The sequence below is a fragment of the Onychostruthus taczanowskii genome, unplaced genomic scaffold (genome assembly GCF_017590055.1).
Source record: "Onychostruthus taczanowskii isolate IOZ18803 unplaced genomic scaffold, ASM1759005v1 scaffold70, whole genome shotgun sequence".
NCBI classification, from domain to species: domain Eukaryota; kingdom Metazoa; phylum Chordata; class Aves; order Passeriformes; family Passeridae; genus Onychostruthus; species Onychostruthus taczanowskii.
In genome coordinates, this window is record NW_024504787.1 from 769,040 (window position 1) to 782,888 (window position 13,849).

At 58.1% G+C, this 13,849-nt stretch overlaps 2 protein-coding genes across 3 annotated transcripts; one reads left to right on the top strand and one right to left on the bottom strand.

Moving 5' to 3' along the window:
* Nucleotides 1–2,103: 2,103 nt before the first annotated feature.
* On the bottom strand, nucleotides 2,104–6,681 carry GALT (galactose-1-phosphate uridylyltransferase). The gene is made up of 12 exons (XM_041421947.1): nucleotides 6,598–6,681; nucleotides 6,149–6,318; nucleotides 5,997–6,072; nucleotides 5,838–5,886; nucleotides 5,478–5,607; nucleotides 5,137–5,193; nucleotides 4,715–4,837; nucleotides 3,730–3,862; nucleotides 3,222–3,305; nucleotides 2,985–3,139; nucleotides 2,793–2,886; nucleotides 2,104–2,273 (listed from the first exon to the last, which is right to left on the bottom strand). The coding sequence occupies exons 1-11, from the start codon at nucleotides 6,650–6,652 to the stop codon at nucleotides 2,824–2,826; spliced, it is 1,095 nt and encodes a 364-aa protein (XP_041277881.1). The 5' UTR covers nucleotides 6,653–6,681; the 3' UTR covers nucleotides 2,104–2,273; nucleotides 2,793–2,823.
* An 80-nt stretch (nucleotides 6,682–6,761) lies between these two features.
* On the top strand, nucleotides 6,762–10,261 carry SIGMAR1 (sigma non-opioid intracellular receptor 1). Of its 2 annotated transcripts, XM_041421950.1 has the most exons (4): nucleotides 6,762–6,963; nucleotides 7,717–7,917; nucleotides 8,431–8,523; nucleotides 8,815–10,261. In XM_041421950.1, exons 1-4 carry the CDS (start codon nucleotides 6,813–6,815, stop codon nucleotides 9,039–9,041), a joined length of 672 nt encoding a protein of 223 aa, XP_041277884.1. In that variant the 5' UTR covers nucleotides 6,762–6,812; the 3' UTR covers nucleotides 9,042–10,261. The 2 variants fall into 2 exon arrangements, with proteins under 2 accessions (XP_041277884.1, XP_041277885.1); XM_041421951.1 differs by lacking the exon at nucleotides 6,762–6,963 and having other exon boundaries at nucleotides 7,819–7,870.
* Nucleotides 10,262–13,849: the final 3,588 nt, after the last annotated feature.

Consider the following 13,849-nt stretch of genomic DNA (forward strand, 5'->3'; position numbering starts at 1 on the left):
GCAATAAATCACTTTTTAATTACAGCTGGACTGCAACTACCAAAATATAAAAGGCTTGGGGCTTTACAGCATACCAGCGATAGTCCCTATGAATTGCAATGTCTTTCCATCCCCAGCAGCTCCATTTGCACCACCCTGATGCCTCCCTGTGCCATGGGAAAGGCTCATTGCTCCCCTCAGCCTTTCACAACCCCGTGCACAAGCTAAAAGTATGAGGGCAAGAAGAGGTTGGAGCTGTTGTGAGGAAGCGGGGAGCTCAGCATAACCAAGGTCAAGCTTTCAGACCTGGGTGTAGCTCCTCCTCTTCCTCCTCTAACTGCTGCTTTCACCCTGTTTCAGATTTCGGGGGCGGAGGGGGGAATTTTGTTTTAACTAAAAAAACCCACAAACTAATTCTCAGGCCATCTCTGAGATTTTTTTAGCAGCAGATAAACTTGAGCAGCTGGTACCTGCAGCAGAGGGCACCCTGGCACGGGCACCAGCACTCCTCAGCACACACTGCCTCCCCAGCCTCCATCCTAAATCACAACACAACAAACAGGCTGTTCATTAGGTGCTGTTTAATTAAGCAATATGGATCCTGCCTCGATATTTACAATCCTACTTGCCCTGATTTACTGGAGAGAGTCTCGTTTTTAGAGACGGCGACTGTAAAGTTTAATACTGCTTGACTTAACTGCGAGTTTCATTTACGGCGCGGGCCGAGGCGCGGCAGCCCCGGGCTGGGAGCCGCCGGGCCATTAAATCAGAGCTAACTGGCCATGCAGGGAGATGAGTGCCTTCGTTACAACCGGTTCAGCGGCTAATTACCCGAGCTGGATTGCCACACTTAAGTCAATTTGTTGCCGGTTTCCCAGGACCCTTGAGAACAAGTGGGAAGTTGGAGCAGAGGCACTTGTTGCAATGGAAAAGGCTCGCCATAGGCATAGCGGCAGGGATCAAATGGACTCTGTTTGTCCCAGGAGGGGAGAAATCGGTTTTGCAACAGGCCAGATTCCCAGCTGGCAGCCCCGATGTCCTGGTGAGGGACGCTGTGTACAATGACGGCTCCAAGCTCAAGGGTCAGCCACCAGCTCCTCCCCATAGCCCCGGAGCACCTGGAGAGCGCTGAGGTCAGGAGAGGGCAGTTTGTGGGCTCTGGGATGAGGCAATCAGGCAGAAAGATAGGACCAGCATGCAGGAGGGCATCCAGCATCACACAGGCCAGGAGGCCCTTCCATCTGTCCTAGCCCCATGAGGCAGCGATGCACAGGGAGGGGGCACAGGGAGGATGTTGTCTGGGAGGCAGGAGGAGAGCTGCCTCCTTGCAAGTTTCTCTCCTTGCAAGTTATTTCTAGACCAGGAGCGCACTCACAGACTGGACAAGGAGAGGGGTCTCATTAGCAAGTTGTGAGAATGGCTCAGCAATGACAAATAAAAACTATTTGTGAAGACGTGAGGGTTCACCCCCACATCAGCTGTGGTGGCATCACTGCCCATCACCTACCCCTGCAGAGTCCCAGGGCTTTCCTGGAGGGAAAGGGAGGAGAACAAAGACAGAGGTGAATAGAATATCCCCCAGCTCAGCCCAGCATCCAGGCTACCACTATCCCACCCCATGGGTGGGCACAGTGAAAGGGGGAGCAGCGCCAGGAACAGAGCTGGACTCCCTGGGAGCCCCCAGGTGAATGATGAACCAGCCCCTGGCTGCATCCCAGCCGCCCCTGTACCTGCAGCAGGCAGCATGAGGACTCAGCAGTCCCAGCCAGAGAGGATGAGGAGGAACAGCTCCAGGGCTGAGCATCTCAGCCAGCAGCCTCTGTGCAGCAAGTCTGCCAGGGCTCAGCCCTCTCCCAGGAGCTGGCTAGGCCTTGGGCTGCATCCATTCTTCCTGTTTCCCACTCCTCCACAAGCCTGCAGCACTCAGAGACAGACTCAGAGCTCCCCCCAGGGAGGAAGAGGAGGCAGCGCAGAGGCAGGGACAGAAGCAACAGGTATGGGGCTGCCAGCACAACCCCTGAGCCCCGTGTTACCCCCCATCTGCAGCTGGAGATCTTCACCAGAAACCCCAAATCTCCCACCTAGGGCTAAGAGCCACGAGAGCACACACAGAGGCACTTTGCTTCAACGTTTTATTGAACAGGGGGGTTGTGCCCCTCCATGGGGCAGAAAAAATCCCAGTCCCACCAGTGAGACTGGACTGGTAAGGAGAGTAAACCTTTTAGCGGTGGTAGAAACATACTGTGGGGGCAGAAGACAGACCCTGGGATGGTGAAAGAGACAAGGAACGCCACCTACAGAAGGATACCACAGGATTAGGCCCTGAGTCCCCAAACAGGCAAAACCAGTCCCAAAAACCAGCCAAGTCGTGACAAGGTTCAGGAGAATCTGGGAGCTCAGAGGGTTCACAACTGACATGAATTCCCAGACCTCGGTTCTCACCACTCCCAGCTGACCTGTGGCAGAGCACACTGAGCACACCAAATGATGCAATCTTAAACCTCTGCTCTTAGTGCAGCACTGTGAAGCCCACCACTAAACCACGTCCCTAAGTGCCACATTTACACATTTTTTTTAATACTTCCAGGCAACAGTGATTCCACCACTTCCACGAGCAGCCTGTTCCAATGTTTGGCCACCCTTTCAGTGAAGAAATATTCCCCAACATCCAATGTAAACCTCCCCTAACACAACTTCAGGCTGCTCCCCCTTGTCCTATCATTAGTTATCTGGGAGAAAAGACCAACCCCCACTTGGCTATGACCTCCTTTCAGGTAGTGATGGGAAGCAATAAGATCCCCCCTCACACTCACATCTGAGGACTGGCTGCTCTGCTGCTCCCCATCACACCTCCTCAGCCCTCTTCTTGTAGTGCACCTCGGGGAGGCTCCTCAGGCGCTCGGCTGCCTGCAGGGCACAGCACAAGGGACAGCCAGGGGCTGCTCCCAGGGACAGCCCTGGCATACAACCCCCTGGGTGCCCCAATCCCCCTGAGCTGCACTCACCTGCTCTGGGGTGAGGTCCCTCTGCGCCTGTGCCAGCATCTCATATCCCACCATGAACTTGCGGACGGTGGCGGAGCGCAGCAGCGGCGGGTAGTAGTGGGCATGGAGCTGCCAGTGCCTGCAGTCCTCCTCCAGGTAGGGGCCTGTGGGGGCTCCTGCAGTGGGTAGAGGCACTGCATGAGCCACAGGGAGGAGACAGGGATGTGGATGAGAGGATTGCAGAGCCACGCCACTCACCGTGCCAGCCCATGGAGTATGGGAAGGAGACTTCGAAGAGGTTGTCGTACTTGATGAGCAGCCTCTGCATGATGGAGGCCAGGCCTGCAGGAAAGTGACAGTGATTCACACCCTGAGCTGGCCAGCAGCGTGCCAGGTGTGCAGTGCAGTCACCTGCAGCACCTCTCCCTGTGTGGACATCAGTGACAGGCAGTAGGGATACGCTTGGGAATTCCCTCGCGTCACACAGGGAGCATGAGCAATGCAGCAGGAGAAGCCTCCCACCAAAGCAGGGAGCACCATGTGCTTCATCACCCCAAAAGGACACAAGTGCCATGAGCAGTGCTGGCTGTGCCCAAACAACTAGTTCTTATCCTAACAGAACAGAGGTGCCATTCCGCTCCTCAGCTAAGCTCGGCAGCCCCCACACCAAGGACACAAGCCCTCCAGCACCAGCACAGCTGCCTCATAACAAAGGTCAAGCCCAAAGGATGTGGGATGGGGTACAACAAAGCTCAGAGCCACTCACTGTCCTTCTCACTGTCACTGAGGTCCTGGAGGCGACAGACATGGCGGCGGGGCAGCAGCAGGGTCTGGTAGGGCCAGGTAGCCCAGTATGGCACCACGACTATCCAGTCTGCATTCTCCACCACCAGCCGTTCCTGCAGGGCACAGAATCACAGAGTCAGCTAGGTTGGAAAAGCCTCCTGAGATCACCAAGTCCAACCTATGATCTAACACCACCTTATCAACTAAACCATGGCCACACCCAGTCTTTTTGACTCTGCTACCTCCCTGGGCAGCCCATTCTAATGCCCAATCACTCTTTCAGTGAAGAAGTTTTTCCTAATGTCTAGCCTAAAGTTCCCTGCCACAGCTTAAGACTGTGTTATCTTGTCCGGTCACTGGTTGCCTGGCAGAAGAGACCAACCCTCCACTGACTAAAACCTCCTTTCAGGAAGTAGCAGAGTGATAAGGTCTCCCCTAAGCCTCCTTTTTTTCCAGGTTAAACAGCCCCAGCTCCCTCAGCCGCTCTTCACAGGGCTTGTGTTCCAGATCTTTCACCAGCCTTGCTGCCTTTGACCAGATGAATTTGAGCATCTCAACATCCTTCCTAAACTGGGGGCCCAGAAGTGGACACAGTATTTAAGGTGGAGTCTCACCAGTGCCAAGTATACAGGAGAAGAATGACTTCCCTGGTCCTGCTGGCCGCACTGTTCCTGGTACAGGCCAGGTGCCATTGGCCTTCTTGGCCACCTGGGCACACTGCTGGCTCATGTTCAGTCAGCTGCCAACCAGCACCCCCACATCCCTTTCTGCCTGGCCACTGTCCAGCCACCCTGTCCCCAGCCTGTAGCAGTGCAGGCAGGTGTTACACGCGGTGTTTGATGGGGACATACAAAGTCCCAACTCCCCAGGGCATTCCTAGAGCCCATCTCCTGGGGGCTGGAGACCCCACCCCACCACACAACCAGCTCGCAGGGAGGGGATATGGACAACATCCATGCCTTCACCTTTCGGCGAGCCTCCTGCTCAGCGTACTCCAGCAGCATGGGCACACCGTGCTTGCTCAGGTGCTGGCGCTGGGTCTGGTCCTCCAGGCGCGCCTCGTTCGGGAGGAAGCTGCTGGCCCACACCTGGGAGGGACATTGGGGCACAGGACTGAGGTGCTCATACCCCTCACTTGCAGGGGTACCCCTAGTCACGCTGCTCATCTGGAGGTCCCTGCTGCCACCAGGTGGAGAGTCTGGCATGTGACAGCCACAAGGGACAGTCCCCAGAAGGAGGGTGACAGGACAGACACAGGGGTATCCTCACTGCAAAAAGCTTCGGGACCAAGGCAGGGCGACTGCCATTCACATCTGCCCGCAAGGTTTGTTGCAGAGTCACCACAGGGACTTGTAGTTTAGCCAGGTCACAGGTGGGACAGCCTCACCTGGCAGTGGGGGTGCGGGTTGGAGCAGCCCATCATGGCTCCCTTGTTCTCGAAGATCTACAAGAAGAGGAAAAGGGGCAGCCAGCAGGTCCCAGCCACAGGGCTCCCACTGCAGGCTGTTCTGGTGTCCCCCACAGAGCAGGGAAGCAACCCACAGGAGGACAGAGCCTCACACCCATGTGGAAAGGCTCAGCAGGGCACAAAGGCTCAAAAGGCATAAAGGACACAAAGTAAGAGACCCACACACAGCTAGGATACTCCCAACCCCAAGTACTGCTAAAGTACCCAGTGCTGGCCTGCCACCATCACCCACAAAAGAGCAGCCCCCACCAGCCCCACACCTGCACCCAGGGGTAGGAAGCACCCAGCTCCATCGCCAGCTCTGCCCACGCATCGATGACAGCCCGGATCTCTGGCAGGGACATGAGGGGCAACGTCAGGTCCGACCAGGGGTGGAAACACATCACCTTGCTGTAGAGGAAACACGCTTAGCTGCGACTGCAGGTGTCTCCAGAGACGCGTGCAGCTTTGCTGGGTGCAGTGGGACAAGGGACAGGGCCAAAACCCCCAGAATGACCCCAAAACTGAGTAGGTGTGTACAGTACAGGCACTGCATGAGGGGAGCAGGCCCAGCCCAGAACCATTCCACAGGTTCTTGACATATTGTGTCCCAAAGCCGCTGGAGCCATGAAGGTACTTACCACACACCCCGGGCTGCGGCAGCTTGAAACAAGGGGTGATCACTGTCATCTGGGGAAGGACAGAGAGTGGGCAGGGAGAAGGTGCTGAGGCAGAACCCAAGCCTCTCCAGGACCCAAGTCGGGGGGTGCCCAGCAGCCTACTCCATTCCCCAAAGTTACCAGGCTCTGGAGAATCAGGCTGCAGTGCAGGGAAGTCATTTGGGAAGACGAAAGTACCCTCGTACTTGGGGTTCACCTGCCGGGGTGAGAGATGGTATGAAGGCAGGAGCGGGTGGCAGGGGCAGCCCAGGTCCCTGTGTCCCTGGTGGTACCTCGCCGTTGGCCCGGGTGGCCCCAGGGCAGAGGGGGTTCTTGGGGTCCCAGCGGGGCACATCCTCAGGGGGCGGCTTCTCAAGCTGGCCCTGCCAAGGGCGCTTTACCCGGTGGGCCGACACCAGCACCCAGTCGTCCCTCAGCGGGTTGTACCGAATGTGCTGGTGCTCTGAGGGGAGGGAGAGCAGCGGGGCCTCAGGTGCAGACCCCCCGCAATGGCGGCACAACCACCGTACCCGCCACGCTCCCTCAGGGGACAAGCAGGCCGGTCTGCCTTATGCACGCCGCTTTATGCCCTTCCTCAGCTTCACCCCTTCCTCCCTGTCCCAGCCCGGGAGCCCCGCTGCTCTGGGCAGGGGAGGTCCCCGCAGCTCCCGCTTCCCGGGGTCGTGCTGGGCTCCGCCGGGAGTCTGAAGGGAAGGATGGAGCAAGGCGACCCCATCCGTACCGCTGGCGCTGAAGCGGCCGCCCCCCTCCGCCGCCCCGGCCAACGATGGCTCCATGCCTCCCCAATCCCGGAAAACCGGCAGGATCGGCCCCTTCCAGCCTCCCGCCCCGCCCCACCGCGCCGGCGCAGCCGCCCGGGCCGTGCGTGGCGTGGCCGCGGCGGGGGCGGTCCCGGCCCGGGTCCCGCTCCCGGTGCCGGGGGCGGCGGAGCGCGGTATGGGCGCGGCGTGGGGGCGGCGGGCGCTGCGGGCCGGGCTGGCGCTGGGCGCGCTGGCGCTGGTGCTGCAGGGGCTGCGCGGGTGGCTGGCGGCGAAGCGATACGAGTTCAGCCCCGCCGAGATCGCACAGCTCGCCCGGCACCACGCGGGTACGCGCTGCCCGTGGGGACGCGGAGGGGCGGCGGGGAGCGGGGCCGAGGAGGAATGGCCGTGGGGATGGGGGTAGACAAGGGGCTGGGGATGGAGAGAGGAGCCAGGGACGTGGCGGGGAGCGGCGGCCTGGGCTGGAGGGGGGAGCCGTAGCGGGGACGAAGGACCGAGGGGAATTCGGTACAGGGGGGCCGGGATCATGGGGGGAGTGGGGCTGGGGCCGGGGAGGGGCAGGGAGCTGGACCTGTGTAGCAGGACTGGGAGAGGGAGGGGATCAGTACCGGGGAACAGCAACAGGGAACGCGAGGAAAGCAGGGTGGAAAATGGGACTGGAGCAAAGGAGCGACGGGGGCCAGGGCAGCGACATTATCCAACCTGGTTGGGGCTGAAGCCCCTGGTGGGTCAGCCTGAAGCTTCAGAAGAAAGCTGTCCCCGTAGGGCACAGGGAGTTTGGTCGGGGCTGCATGTCACCAGGAGAGGGGCACTGTCACGTTGTTTGGATCTCCCACATTGCCCAGCACCTGGGATGGGCTGTAGGACTGGAGCACTTGGTGCTGCTTATCCTCCGTCACCATCCAGGGAGGCGGTGGAGCTGGATCGGCGGGAGCTGAGGGCTGGAGAGAGGAGATATCTTCCCTAGGCAGACCTCTCCAAGGGTGTGCTGAAACCCTATGGCTGTGCTGAGGATTTGGGGGGTTGGTCAGCTGAGCTTTTTCTGTGCCAGGGACTTAGAGTGACCCTGTGTGCTGCAGGGCTGGACCATGAGCTGGCTTTCTCCAAGATCATTGTGGAGCTGCGAAAGAAGCACCCGGGGCACATCCTGCCAGACGAGGACCTGCAGTGGGTGTTTGTGAATGCGGGCGGGTGGATGGGCTCCATGTGCCTGCTCCATGCCTCGCTCACCGAGTACGTCCTGCTCTTCGGGACAGCTATCGACACCGGGGGACACTCAGGTAAGCAGGGGGACCGAGCTCCTGGCAGGGGAGTTCTCCAAGCTATTTCTACACCACTCTTTCAGGTGCAGCTGGCCATGGTGTGCCCAGCACAGGGAGCCCGCTGCTTCTCTACTTGTATGGGGTGAATGATGCTGGCCAAACGCTCCCTGCAAGGGGACCAGCCCCCATGGTGTCCTGCAGCATCTGCAGGTCCCTGTGTGTGACATGCTGTGTGGCCAGGACTTTCCACATCCAGCTGGCAGGCGATGGCAGACATCTCATCTCCCAGTGCTTCAGGAGGGAGCAAATGCCAAAGTTGGAAATAATGGGGCTTAAGGACACCAAGCAGCCGTGGCTGGTGGTATATGGCTCTTCACACAGTCAGTAAGGGTACCAGAGCTGTTGGCATTTGTTGGTGTATTGAGGCAGTGGAGCTGCCATCCTGACCCTCCTGCTCCATGATTCACAGCTGGGCTTCTGTGCTGTCCCTGGCAGGGAGACACTGAGCCAGTGTTGTCTGTCCTGCCACAGGTCGCTACTGGGCAGATATTTCTGACACCGTCATCTCGGGGACATTCCGACAGTGGAAGGAGGGGACCACCAGAAGTGAGATCTACTATCCAGGTAAGTGCAGCAGTATGGTGACCAGTGGGCTGCATCCATGTCTTTGGGGCACAGGCACTTTCTGTCATAGAGGCCCTTCCTTTGAGCTGACAGAAGCCAAGAGCTCAGGTTAGAGCAGTTTGGGTCCCCAGTGGCACATCCCAGCATCTCAGTGGGTGGCAGTAAGAGAAAAGGGAGCAGGGCTGGGGTGGGGTTGGAAGGCTCAACCCTGCAGGCCCTAATCCTGTGTCTCCCATTTGGGTGTGATGTGGGGCAGCCACTGGGAGCCGTGCTGGTTGTGTGTTTTGGCAGGCGACACCATCGTGCACCAGGCAGGAGAGGCCACATCAGTGCAGTGGAGTGCAGGCACATGGATGGTGGAATACGGCCGGGGCTTCATCCCCTCCACGCTCGCCTTCGCCCTGGCTGACACCCTCTTCAGCACTCAGGACTTCGTCACCCTCTTCTACACCCTGCGTGTCTACGCAAAGGGCCTGCTCCTGGAAGCAAATGCCTTCTTCACCACCTTTGGGTGCTGAGCCCGTCTCACCAGGGCACCCTGCTGAGCCCGGTTGGCTCCTTTCCTCCCAGTCGTTTTCTCTTCCTCCCCGAGCCCAGGTTCTAGCAGAGGCAGCAGGAGATCCCCTGTGCCTTCCCCAAATTGTTCTGTCCTTTCCCCGCAGGCCAACAGGGTGCCAGGACAGAGGGACCTTGGCAGTCACAGCAACACAGAACGTCAGTTCTCTTTACTGCCTGCCCGTCCCTCCTTTCTATCGGAGTCACGTCCTGCTTTTCCATCCCTCGGGGCTGGAGTGGCCTTGCAGTGTACAAACACCCCTGTGTGCCCTCAGCATGCAGCGGGAGAGAAGCTGGAGCTGGCTGTCCCCAGGCCCTGAAAGATTTCCTCAGCTCCTGAGACATCAGGGGAGTGACGCTGCCCTCGGGGCAGGGTGCACAGGGTAGAGCAGAGCAGCGCACCCATTGCAGAGGTCGGCCGCTCAGTCCCCCATGTCTCTGGCAGCCTGCCGGGACTGCGGGCAGCGCAAAGTGCTGTGTCCAGCTGGCAGCATCTCCCGTGGCTCCATCCCTGCTGATGTGGGTTGGCAGCACACAGTGTCACCCTGGCACAGGGAAGGATCTGTGCTGAGACCCCCTGGCAGTGGGGGGATGCCCGGTTTCTGTGCTGGAGAGCCCCGTGCTCCCCTGTGTGTCATCTGCCCTGGGGGATGGCTGGAGCTGGAAGAGGGTCACTTCCCCACAGTCCTCTCCAGGCAGTGCCCCCCAAGGGGGAAACCCACCGTCTGTCGCCTTAATGGAGACCCTGTTCTGCGTGGCCTCTTGGCTATGCAGGCACCTAGTGTTCTCGAGTGCCCAAATGTCTGTACTAGCTCAGGATGGGATCTCGCCCCTCAAAACGCTTCCCCTGGCTGTGAGACCCCCTGGGGACAGCCACTCTGCTCGGCTCCCGGCATGGGATCCCGGCTGCCAAGAGAGTGCTGTAATCCTCCAACCAAACCCAGATGTGCACCCTGCTTGTGCCCCTGTGGTCAGACCTGTGTGAGCTCACTGCTTGGTGGAGGGCTTTCACCTCCATTCTGCTGCCAAACACGTGAGTGTGTTCTGGCCACCCAGGCCTGTAGCATGTTGATTCTCCTGCTCCCCAGACTGTCCCTGTTCTGCTGACCAGCAGCCCTGCACATGGGCTAGTTCTTAATTTGCTACCTGAAAAGAGATACCAGTAATAAAGTTGTTCATCCCACATACTTGGGTTTCTAGATGAGTCTCTGGAGTGTGCTGAGCCCTGCCACAGTGAAGGCCAGCTCCAGCCTTAGCAGCAGTCCTGCTGACAGCTGGGTGTCCCCAGGGAAGCTGGTATTATCCCACTCAAGGTCCTGGGAGCTGGGGGTATGTCACTAGGCAGGATCAGCCCTGCCTCAGCTGCCGGGGATTGGCAGAAGATGGTGCTGTTACTCCTCTTGCCACTGCAGTCACTGGTGACCAAAAGCCTGGGCTGGTGCCGGGTCCCTGCTTCCGTGGGCAATCCCGGAGCTCAGGGAGCTCCATCCTTTTGAGGGATAGTGGCAGTGCTGAGTCTGTGGCCCCCCGAGGATGGTTGGACCCACGCACCGTGGGTGGTTTTGAGAGGTTTGCACACACACACGCATAGGTGCACACACATGCTGTCAGACACATCGTGTGTGTGTATGTGTTCACAGATTGTGTGTGCATGTAGGTAGAATAGTTTTCAGGTGTGTGTGGGTACAACGGGTGGGACGGGCACACATTTATAAATGGCATCACATTTATAAACAGGCATTTATCACACATTTAAAAACAGGCATCTCTCCGTGCAGAGCAACTGCATGTGTGTGAGTGCTGGGGCACATGTGGGTAGGACACATGTGCATGGGTGTAGTCAGAAGAGTTTTGTTCCTCTGTGTGTGTGTGCCCATGCAGGTGACACACGTGTGTCACACCTGTGTGTGTGCACTGCCTGCAGTGCACACGGCAGCAGGCGTGCACCCCTGTGTGCTCATGGACAGGCGGGCTGTGTTTGTGTGTGTGCACCTGTGTGTGCTCCTGTGGGCTACCAGGCCCACACCAGGCCTGTTCCCTGGGATTTGGCAGGGCCCTGTTGAGGAACACGAGCAGTCCCACCCGAGCTGGCCCGCGCGGCAAGGCGCTAACTCAGCAGCTCGTATCAATACCGCTCCACTTACAGCGAAGGCCGCGTAATGAAAATCCGATGGGCACGCTGGTGGGAGTAAATAAGTATGCCATTAAAATAAGAAAATCAAAGCTCTGGACAGGTCTTTTCTCTTGCCCATTGATTTCTTTTATTACGGAAATATTGCTGCTAAATAACATTAGTGTGAACAATCTCAGCAGTGTTTTCTGTAGCGCCCGTGTCAATAACTCCACACTGGGCGGGGGATTCCCCCCCAGCCTGGCTGCAGGGCCAGCAGCCCTGTCCATGCAAAAGGCTGCTCTGGGGCTTCCTTCCTCAGCACTCCCAGCTCAGCTGGCATGAAGAAAGAAACCATGACAAGCGGAGAAACCAGGTAGCATGGGGTAGCTCAGGCAAATGCCAGCAGAGTAGAGCTGGGCTTAGACCCAGGCACCCTGGCTGCTCCGCTGCAGCAGGAGGGGTCGTCCCCATCCCAGCATAGAGCACTGAGTGCCAGGCATTCATTAAAGGGTCACAAAAAGCATCCCTTTCATGGTTGCAACCTCTTCATCAGGTCTCCAATGATCAGCAGAGAAGAGATGAGTTCTGGACAGAGGCTATTGGTGCCTCTGCCTTTTCTTCCCATGCCTCTTCATCCCAAGTCCATGCTGGCCTGACCTAGCTGCCTGCAGCATTTGATTCTCATGGAGAAACTGAGGAACAGGTTGGAAGCTCATGTGCAATCACCCAGCTGCAGCACAGCCCCTGTGCCAGGGCCAGGGTTTGCCCCTTTCCCCTGTGGCTGCCCAGGGACACAGCATCCTTCAAAACTCCCACAGCAGCAGGTTCTCCTTGAAGAGACAGAAGACGTGACCAGGACACACAGGAAATACACACCTTTTGGTGTCTAGAGGCCAGATGGGACCCCAGAACACCTCAAAGGGCACCAAACTATGGAGTGGCTGGAGATGGGCAAGGAGAGTGAGTCAGCCACAGACACCTGCACCCTGGGTCTGACTCTATCCCTGTCCCAACTGAAGCAACCATGAGGAGCATCTCCCCAGAGCTGTCACCAGGACAAATGCAGATCTCTGCCCTCCTAACACCTTCCCCCTGCAACTTGCTTTATCTTGCTGTCCCTCCACATGCAGTGGGTATTGATCAGCCCTCAGGATCTATCTCTCGATTCCTCCTGCGGTATCTCTGCTCCAAGTATCTCTCACTCTGCTGCGCTGTCTGCTGTGCCCATCTATGCCTCCACTATCTATCTGTGCCTCCTCAGCTGCAGCCATCAATAGCCATTTGGGGAATTTCTCTCCAGCTGGGAGCATCACCAAACCCCATTGGTGCAAAATGCTGAGTGGCGGGGCAAAGGGGACACGGTCCTGCTTGCTTGCCCCAAGGAGAGCCTGACATACTTCATGGCAGAACTCCAGAGCTGTTGTTATCACTGTGCAGGTTCTAGAGAAGAGCTGAGTGGGACAGGGATAGTGGACAAGTGGTCCCTTGGTGGCCATGTCCAAGGCAATGGAACACGCTGCACCCTTTGGAGACCTTGGCGTTGCCACTAGCTGACCTGGGTGCTAAACTGACCCAAGCACCCCAACCCCTCTGCCTTGCAGAAGGGGAGCTTCCCCAAACACTTGGGCCCCTATTGGGCCACAGAGAAGTCACCACTTCTGTCTCACCCCACCCAGCCCAGCTTTCAGTGTACAGGGGATAAGGCACAGCCCAGAGCCGAGGGTGCAGCACACCGGGGTGCAAGGCAGCAGCACTGGGAGGGGAAGCTGGAACCATGTGGCATGGGGTCCTGTGCAATGAGTCCTGAGGGTCATTTGGCCATGTGGATCCTTCTGAAATAGGGCCAGGTCTCATCTTCCCAGTGGCAATTCAACAAGAGTGCCACACTGACTAGCACTCAGAGGGGCTGGCAAGCACCAGGAGGTCCCTGCCTCTGCCGCAGCAGGATGGGATGGGCCAGTGCAAGCTACGGCTGTCCAGCCCTGAAATAGGATGGCCGACAGCTAATTTATCTCCTGTGCAAAGATAAACAGCGCCTGGGGGCCCTGCAGGGTCGGGAGCTGCCCTGCACTCCCAGGGAATGGTCTGATTTTTCCAGGAGAGCCTCCCTGGTGAGCATGGTGCACTATGTCACAGGCAGCTGAGGTGCCAGCAGCTTAAGGAGCCCTGAGAATCACCAGAGCCATGACAGTACACGGGGTAGCTTCTCAGGAGATGTTCAAAGGGAAGCTGGAGAGCACAGAAGCAGCAGCTTTTCCCCACAGAGGGAAGGGGTGAAGGGGACAGAGCTGGGCTATGGAGCCTGAGAGCAAAGTCAGCTCCTGCCATCAGCACAGCCAGTGGCTGTTTTTCATCAAGATGCTTCAGGGAAAAAGGAGGATTTGGCTCATGCTGACTGCCCCTGGCCCCTGCAGCACACAGGTGGCCATGGAGAGGACAGAGCTACCAGCCCTTACCACCCAACCTCTTGTCATCCCATGCCACCAAAACCCAGTGTAGCAATGGGAAGTCTCAGTGACAAACTGCTCTGGCTGTGGGATGGAATCAAAGCCACTGTCCTTTGTGGACAGTGTTGTGGGGCAATGCTGCTCCTCAGGCATCCATGTAAATCCTAAGCTGCCATGGCCAAAAAAAAGCCCAAGGAAGAGCAGGTGCCTC